Here is a 9,361-nt window from a genome sequence, read left to right as displayed (position 1 = left end):
TGCCATTAGAGCCCCCCGTGGGACAACCTGATCATCTTGTAACCTCCCCAGCGCTTAGAACAGGGCTTTGCGTCGTCATCAATCGTATTTATTGAGCGCTTACTATGTGCAGGGCACTGTACTAAGCGCTTGCGAAGTACAAATTGGCAACATATAGAGACGGTCCCTACCCAACAGTGGGCTCACAGTCTAAATGGTAGTCAACCTGATCACCTTGTAACCTCCCCAGCGCTTAGAACAGTGCTTTGCACATAGTAAGCGCTTAATAAATGCCATTAAAAAAAAAATTCCACTGATTGACATGGAGCAAACCCCACTGTCATTTTACTTGCACATATCTATTCTATTTATTTTATTTTGCTTCTGGGCAGCGTGGCCTAGTGGAAAGAGCACGGGTTTGGGAGTCAAAGGACGTGGGTTCTAATCCCGGCTCCCGGGTCAAAATCGTCAGAACAAATAGAATTAAAGCCTAATAAATATTTAAATAGATGAATAAATAATAATAGATAAATAATAAATAAATAAATAGAATTAAAGCTTTCTAGACTGTGAGCCCACTGTTGGGTAGGGACTGTCTCTATATCATCATCATCATCAATCGTATTTATTGAGCGCTTACTATGTGCAGAGCACTGGACTAAGCGCCTGGGAAGTACAAATTGGCAACATATAGAGACAGTCCCTACCCAACAGCGGGCTCACAGTCTAAAAGGGGGAGACAGAGAACAAAACCAAGCATACTAACAAAATAAAATGAATAGAATAGATATGTACAAATAAAATAAATAAATAAATAGAGTAATATATGTTGCCAACTTGGACTTCCCAAGCGCTTAGTACAGTGCTCTGCACACGGTAAGCGCTCAATATGATTGATTAATAATGATAATAATAATAATAATAATGGCATTTATTAGGAGCTTACTATGTGCAAAGCCCCGTTCTAAGCGCTGGGGAGTTTACAAGGTGATCAGATTGTCCCATGGGGGGGGAGCTCACAGTCTTCATCCCCATTTGACAGATGAGGGAACTGAGGCCCAGAGAAGTGAAGTGACTAGTCCAAAGTCCCACAGCTGACAAGTGGCGGAGCCGGGATTTGAACCCATGACCTCTGACTCCCAAGCTCTTTCCACTAAGCCACGCGGCTTCTCTATGTACATCATTAACAAAATAAATGGAACAGTAAATACGGACTAGTAAAATAGAGTAATCAATCTGTACAAATATATATACAGGTGCTGTGGGGATGGGAAGGAGGTAGAGCGGGAGGGATGGGGAGGAGGAGAGAGAAAAGGGATAATAATAATAATAATAATAATGGAATTTATTAAGCGCTTACTATGTGCAAAGCACTGTTCTAAGCGCTGGGGAGGTTACAAGGTGATCAGGTTTTCCCACGGGGGGCTCACTGTCTTCATCCCCATTTTCCAGAGGAGGGAACTGAGGCCCAGAGAAGTGAAGTGACTCGCCCAAAGTCACCCGGCTGACAACTGGCGGAGCTGGGATTTGAACCCATGACCTCTGACTCCCAAGCTCTTTCCACTGAGCCCCGCTGCTTCTCTGTGTACATCATTAACAAAATAAATGGAACAGTAAATATGGCCAAGTAAAATAGAGTAATAAATCTGTACAAATATATATACAAGTGCTGTGGGGAGAGGAAGGAGGTAGGGCGGGGGGGATGGGGAGGAGGAGAGAGAAAAGGGATAATAATAATAATAATAATTATGGAATTTATTAAGCGTTTACTATGTGCAAAGCACTGTACTAAGCGCTGGGGAGTTTACAAGGTGATCAGATTGTCCCATGCTCACAGTCTTCATCCCCATTTTGCAGAGGAGGGAACTGAGGCCCAGAGAAGTGAAGTGACTTCCCCAAAGTCACACAGCTGACAAGTGGTGGAACCGGGATTTGAACCCATGACCTCTGACTCCAAAGTCCGGGCTCTTTCCACTGAGCCCCGCCGCTTCTCTATGTACATCATTAACAAAATAAATGGAACAGTAAATATGACCAAGGAAAATAGAGTAATAAATTCTGTACAAATATATATACAAGTGCTGTGGGGACGGGAAGGAGGTAGAGCGGGAGGGATGGGGAGGAGGAGAGAGAAAAGGGATAATAATAATAATAATAATGGCATTTATTAAGTGCTTACTATGTGCAAAGCACTGTTCTAAGCACTGGGGGGGATACAGTGTGATCAAGTTGTCCCACGTGGGGCTCACAGTCTTCATCCCCATTTTTACAGATAATAATAATAATAATAATAATAATAATAACGGCATTTATTAAGCGCTTACTATGTGCAAAGCACTGTTCTAAGCGCTGGGGAGTTTACAAGGTGATCAGATTGTCCCATGGGGGGGCCTCACAGTCTTCAACCCCATTTTACAGATGAGGGAACTGAGGCCCAGAGAAGTGAAGTGACTCGCCCAAAGTCACCCGGCTGACAACTGGCGGAGCTGGGATTTGAACCCATGACCTCTGACTCCCAAGCTCTTTCCACTGAGCCCCGCTGCTTCTCTGTGTACATCATTAACAAAATAAATGGAACAGTAAATATGACCAAGGAAAATAGAGTAATAAATTCTGTACAAATATATATACAAGTGCTGTGGGGACGGGAAGGAGGTAGAGCGGGAGGGATGGGGAGGAGGAGAGAGAAAAGGGATAATAATAATAATAATAATAATGGCATTTATTAAGCGCTTACTATGTGCAAAGCACTGTTCTAAGCACTGGGGGGGATACAGTGTGATCAAGTTGTCCCACGTGGGGCTCACAGTCTTCATCCCCATTTTTACAGATAATAATAATAATAATAATAATAATAATAATAACGGCATTTATTAAGCGCTTACTATGTGCAAAGCACTGTTCTAAGCGCTGGGGAGTTTACAAGGTGATCAGATTGTCCCATGGGGGGGCCTCACAGTCTTCAACCCCATTTTACAGATGAGGGAACTGAGGCCCAGAGAAGTGAAGTGACTCGCCCAAAGTCACCCGGCTGACAACTGGCGGAGCTGGGATTTGAACCCATGACCTCTGACTCCCAAGCTCTTTCCACTGGGCCACACTGCTTCTCTATGTACATCATCAACAAAATAAATGGAACAGTAAATATGGCCAAGTAAAATAGAGTAATAAATCTGTACAAATATATATACAAGTGCTGTGGGGACGGGAAGGAGGTAGAGCAGGAGGGATGGGGAGGAGGAGAGAGAAAAGGGATAATAATAATAATAATAATGGAATTTATTAAGGGCTTACTATGTGCAAAGCACTGTTCTAATCGCTGGGGAGTTTACAAGGTGATCAGGTTTTTCCACTGGGGGCTCACAGTCTTCATCCCCATTTTACAGAGGAGGGAACTGAGGCCCAGAGAAGTGAAGTGACTTCCCCAAAGTCACCCGGCTGACCATTGGTGGAACCGGGATTTGAACCCATGACCTCTGACTCCAAAGTCCGGGCTCTTTCCACTGAGCCCACTATGTACATCATTAACAAAATAAATGGAACAGTAAATATTGACAAGTAAAGTATTACAAGTTGAGCAATAAATCTGTACAAATATACATACAGGTGCTGTGGGGAGGGGAAGGAGGTAGGATGAGGGGGATGGGGAGGAGGAGAGAGAAAAGGGATAATAATAGTAATAATAATAATAATAATAATAATAATAGCATTTATTAAGCACTTACTATGTGCAAAGCCCTGTTCTAAGCGCTGGGTAGGTGACAAGGTGATCAGGTTGTCCCACATGAGGCTCACAGTCTTCATGCCCATTTTACAGAAGCAGCGTGGCTCAGTGGAAAGAGCCCGGGCTTTGGAGTCTGAGGTCATGGGTTCCAATCCCGCCACCGCCAACTGTTAGCTGTGTGACTTTGGGCGAGTTGCTTCACTTCTCTGGGCCTCAGTGATCTCATCTGGAAAATGGGGATGAAGACTGGGAACCCCCCCATGGGACAACCTGATCACCTTGTAAACTCCCCAGCGCTTAGAACAGTGCTTTCCACATAGTAAGCTCCTAATAAATGCCATTATTATCATTATTAATCAATCATATTTATTGAGCTTTTACTGTGTGCAGAGCACTGTACTAAGCGCTTGGGAAGTCCAAGTTGGCAACATCTAGAGACGGTCCCTTGTCACCTCCCCAGCGCTTAGAACAGTGCTTTGCACATAGTAAGCGCTTAATAAATGCCATTAAAAAACCAAACCAAAACAAAAAGCAGTGCTTTGCACATAGTAAGCGCTTAACAAGTACCACCATGATTATCATTCTTATTAAACAGAGTGATAAATGTGTGCAAACAGAGTAATACATAGGTACAAATACATCCATCTCTCTCCCCCTCTCCATCCCCCCCATCTTTCCTCCTTCCCTTCCCCACAGCACCTGCATATATGTATATATATATTTGTACGGATTTATTACTCTATTTATTTATTTTATTTGGACATGTTTATTCTAATTATTTTATTTTGTTACAAATACATCCATCTCTCTCTCCCCCTCTCCATCCCCCCCATCTTTCCTCCTTCCCTTCCCCACAGCACCTGTATATATGTACATATATTTGTACGGATTTATTACTCTATTTATTTATGTATTTTATTTGTACATGTTTTTTCTAATTATTTTATTTTGTTACAAATACATCCATCTCTCTCTTCCCCTCTCCATCCCCCCCATCTTTCCTCCTTCCCTTCCCCACAGCACCTGTATATATGTACATATATTTGTACGGATTTATTACTCTATTTATTTATTTCTACATGTTTATTCTAATAATTTTATCTTGTTACTATGTTTTGCTTTGTTCTCCGTCTCCCCCTTCTAGACTGTGAGCCCACTGTTGGGGAGGGACCGTCTCTAGATGTTGCCAACTTGGACTTCCCAAGCGCTTAGTACAGTGCTCTGCACACAGTAAGCGCTCAATACATACGATTGAATGAATGAATGAATACATCATCCCCAGCGGTGCCTAATTAAAAGCGCTTAGTCCAGTGCTCTGCACACAGTAAGCGCTCAATAAATACGATTGATTAAAAGGGGGAGACAGAGAACAAAATATATACAGATGTACTTTGCACGTAGTAAGCGCTTAACAAACGCCATCCATATTAGGGTGATCAATCCGTGCAGATGGAGTCACAAATATACAAATCTATTTATGTATATAAAAGTAGAAATATATCACATTTGATATCATATATACCTAACTTCTCTGAGCTTCAGTTATCTCATCTATAAAATGGGGATTAAGCCTGTGACATGGAACAACCTGATCACCTTGTGCTCGCCCCGGCGCTTAGAACAGGGCTTTGCACATAGTAAGCGCTTAACAAATGCCATCCTTATTAGGGTGATCAATCCGTGCAGATGGAGTCACAAATATACAAATCTATTTATGTATATAAAAATAGAAATAAATCACATTTGATATCATATATACCTAATTTCTCTGAGCTTCAGTTATCTCATCTATAAAATGGGGATTAAGCCTGTGACATGGGACAACCTGATCACCTTGTGTTTGCCCCGGCGCTTAGAACAGGGCTTTGCACATAGTAAGCGCTTAACAAACGCCATCCATATTAGGGTGATCAATCCGTGCAGATGGAGTCACAAATATACAAATCTATTTATGTATATAAAAGTACAGATATATCACATTTGATATCATATATATTTAACTTCTCTGAGCCTCAGTTCGCTCATCTGTAAAATGGGGATTAAGCCTGTGACATGGGGCAACCTGATCGCCTTGCGTTCGCCCCGGCGCTTAGAACAGGGCTTTGCACATAGTAAGCGCTTAACAAACGCCATCCTTATTAGGGTGATCAATCCGTGCAGGTGGAGTCACAAATATACAAATCTATTTATGTATATAAAAGTAGAAATATATCACATTTGATATCATACATACCTAACTTCTCTGGGCCTCAGTTCCCTCATCTGTAAAACGGGGATTAAGCCTGTGACATGGGACAACCTGATCACTTTGTGTTTGCCCCGGCGCTTAGAACAGGGCTTTGCACATAGTAAGCGCTTAACAAACGCCATCCTTATTAGGGTGATCAATCCGTGCAGATGGAGTCACAAATATACAAATCTATTTATGTATATAAAAGTACAGATATATCACATTTGATATCACTTATACCTAACTTCTCCGAGCTTCAGTTCCCTCATCTGTAAAACGGGGATTAAGCCTGTGACTTGGGACAACCTGATCGCCTTGCGTTCGCCCCGGCGCTTAGAACAGGGCTTTGCACATAGTAAGCGCTTAACAAACGCCATCCATATTAGGGTGATCAATCCATGCAGATGGAGTCATAAATATACAAATCTATTTATGTATATAAAAGTAGAAATATATCACATTTGATATCATACATACCTAACTTCTCTGGGCCTCAGTTCCCTCATCTGTAAAACGGGGATTAAGCCTGTGACATGGGACAACCTGATCACTTTGTGTTTGCCCCGGCGCTTAGAACAGGGCTTTGCACATAGTAAGCGCTTAACAAACGCCATCCTTATTAGGGTGATCAATCCGTGCAGATGGAGTCACAAATATACAAATCTATTTATGTATATAAAAGTACAGATATATCACATTTGATATCACTTATACCTAACTTCTCTGAGCCTCAGTTCCCTCATCTGTAAAACGGGGATTAAGCCTGTGACATGGGACAACCTGATCGCCTTGAGTTCGCCCCGGCGCTTAGAACAGGGCTTTGCACATAGTAAGCGCTTAACAAACGCCATCCTTATTAGGGTGATCAATCCGTGCAGGTGGAGTCACAAATATACAAATCTATTTATGTATATAAGAGTACAAATATATCACATTTGATATCATATATACCTAACTTCTCTGAGCTTCAGTTATCTCATCTATAAAATGGGGATTAAGCCTGTGACATGGGACAACCTGATCACCTTGTGTTTGCCCCGGCGCTTAGAACAGTGCTTTGCACATAACAAATAACAAATGCCATCGTCATAAAAGTACAAATATATCATCCCCAACTGCTCCTCCCCTAATTCCTCCCCCTCTGCTCTCCCCGCCCCCGGGGCCAAGGTGACCATAAGAAGGCCCTGCAGTGGCCCAGCTGCCCGAGCAGGTGCGAAGGGAGCCTGGCAGGGGGACCATGCCCGCCAACCGCCGCAGGTACCCGGGCGACGTGGGGACGGGGGTGCGGAGGGTGCCAACGGGGCTCCCTCCGGCCCCCTGCAGCGGTCGCCCACCTCTTCTGGTGCTAGCCCTGGCCCTGGCGCTGACCCAGGCCCTGCCTCTGCCCCAGGAGGCCGGCTGCCCGTCGGGCTGCCGCTGCTCGACGTCGCCCAATGCCAGCTCGGTGGTGTGCCGGTCACTGGAGGTCCCCTCGCCCGCCCCGCTGCCCATTTCCACCACGCACCTGTCGCTGGAGATGGCCAACGTGTCGGAGCTGGCCGAGGGCCTGCTCCAGGGGCTGCCAGGCCTGCAGGAGCTGCACTTGGCGGGCAACCGGCTGCGGGCCCTGCCTTCGGGCTTCCTCGCCCCCGTGCCCGGCCTGCTGGTCCTGGACCTCACCAACAACGCCCTGGCCCGGCTGCCCGAAGGCCTCTTCGCCTCCGCGGGGGCCCTGACGCACCTGGCGCTGAAGGGCAACCGCCTCTCCGCCCTGCCACCCGCCTGGCAAGGGGCCCTCCGTGCCCTGCGGTGGCTCGACTTGGCGGAGAACGGGCTGAGGGAGCTGCCCGCCGCGGCCTTCCGCAACCTCAGCGCCCTCCGGGCCCTGGACCTGTCCCACAACGGCCTGTGCCAACTCCCGCCGGGCCTGCTCGACGGCCTGGCCCGGCTGGAGCGGCTGGACCTGGCCGGGAACCGGCTGCGGGCCCTGGCCGAGGCCACCTTCGCCCCCGTGCCCGGCCTGCGCTTCCTCTTCCTGCAGGGCAACCGGCTGTCCGACCTGCCGGCCGGGCTGCTGAGGCCGCTCCGGGGTCTGGACACCCTGGACTTGGCTAACAACTCCCTGGCCCGGTTGCCCCCGGGCCTGCTGGACGAGGCCCGGCGGCTGGGCGAGGAGTTCGGCCAAGGCCTCGACCTCTCCGGCAACCCCTGGCACTGCGACGAGGCCCTGGCCGGACTCTACGGCTGGATCCGCCAACACGGCCGCCGCATGTTTGCCCTGCGGGACACGCTCTGTGCCAGTCCAAAGGCCCGCAAGGGCAAACAGCTGGCAGAGGTGGCCACAGCCCCCTGAACCTGCCGCCAATCAATCAATCAATAATAATAACGGCATTTGTTAAGCGCTTACTATGCGCAGAGCCCTGTTCTAAGCGCTGGAGAGGTTACAAGATGATCAGGTTGTCCCACGGCGGGGGCTCACAGTCTTCATCCCCATTTTACAGAAGAGGGAACTGAGGCCCAGAGAAGTTATGTGACTTGCCCGAAGTCACACAGCTAAATTTGAACCCAGGACCTCTGACTCCAAAGCCCCGGCTCTTCCCCACTGAGCCACGCTCGCACCTACCGTGTGCGGAGCGCTGGACTAAGCGCTTGGGAAGTCCAGGTTGGCAACATCTAGAGCCGGTCCCTACCCAACAGCGGGCTCACGGCACACACGGATTCATTCATTCAATCGTGTTTATAATAATAATAATAATGATGGCATTTATTAACCGCTTACTATCAATCGTATTTATTGAGCACATACTGTGTGCAGAGCACTGGACTAAGCGCTTGGGAAGTCCAGGTTGGCAACATCTAGAGCCGGTCCCTACCCAACAGCGGGCTCACAGCACACACGGATTCATTCATTCAATCGTGTCTATAATAATAACAATAATGATGGCATTTATTAACCGCTTACTATCAATCGTATTTATTGAGCACATACTGTGTGCAGAGCACTGGACTAAGCGCTTGGGAAGTCCGGGTTGGCAACATCTAGAGCCGGTCCCTACCCAACAGCGGGCTCACGGCACACACGGATTCATTCATTCAATCGTTTATAATAATAATAATAATGATGGCATTTATTAACCGCTTACTATCAATCGTATTTATTGAGCACATACTGTGTGCAGAGCACTGGACTAAGCGCTTGGGAAGTCCAGGTTGGCAACATCTAGAGCCGGTCCCTACCCAACAGCGGGCTCACGGCACACACGGATTCATTCATTCAATCGTGTTTATAATAATAACAATAATGATGGCATTTATTAACCGCTTACTATCAATCGTATTTATTGAGCACATACTGTGTGCAGAGCACTGGACTAAGCGCTTGGGAAGTCCAGGTTGGCAACATCTAGAGCCGGTCCCTACCCAACAGCGGGCTCACGGCACACACGGAT

The 9,361-nt window shown here is 46.7% G+C and overlaps 1 protein-coding gene across 1 annotated transcript; it reads left to right on the top strand.

The window, feature by feature from the left end:
* The first annotated feature begins 7,155 nt into the window (after window positions 1-7,155).
* On the top strand, window positions 7,156-8,318 carry LOC119941893 (leucine-rich alpha-2-glycoprotein-like). Its single transcript, XM_038762427.1, has one exon. The coding sequence runs from the start codon at window positions 7,171-7,173 to the stop codon at window positions 8,263-8,265; it is 1,095 nt and encodes a 364-aa protein (XP_038618355.1). The 5' UTR covers window positions 7,156-7,170; the 3' UTR covers window positions 8,266-8,318.
* The last annotated feature ends 1,043 nt before the right edge of the window (window positions 8,319-9,361 follow it).

This window comes from Tachyglossus aculeatus, chromosome 21 (assembly GCF_015852505.1).
Source record: "Tachyglossus aculeatus isolate mTacAcu1 chromosome 21, mTacAcu1.pri, whole genome shotgun sequence".
NCBI lineage: Eukaryota > Metazoa > Chordata > Mammalia > Monotremata > Tachyglossidae > Tachyglossus > Tachyglossus aculeatus.
This window is presented reverse-complemented; position numbering and strand designations above follow the sequence as displayed.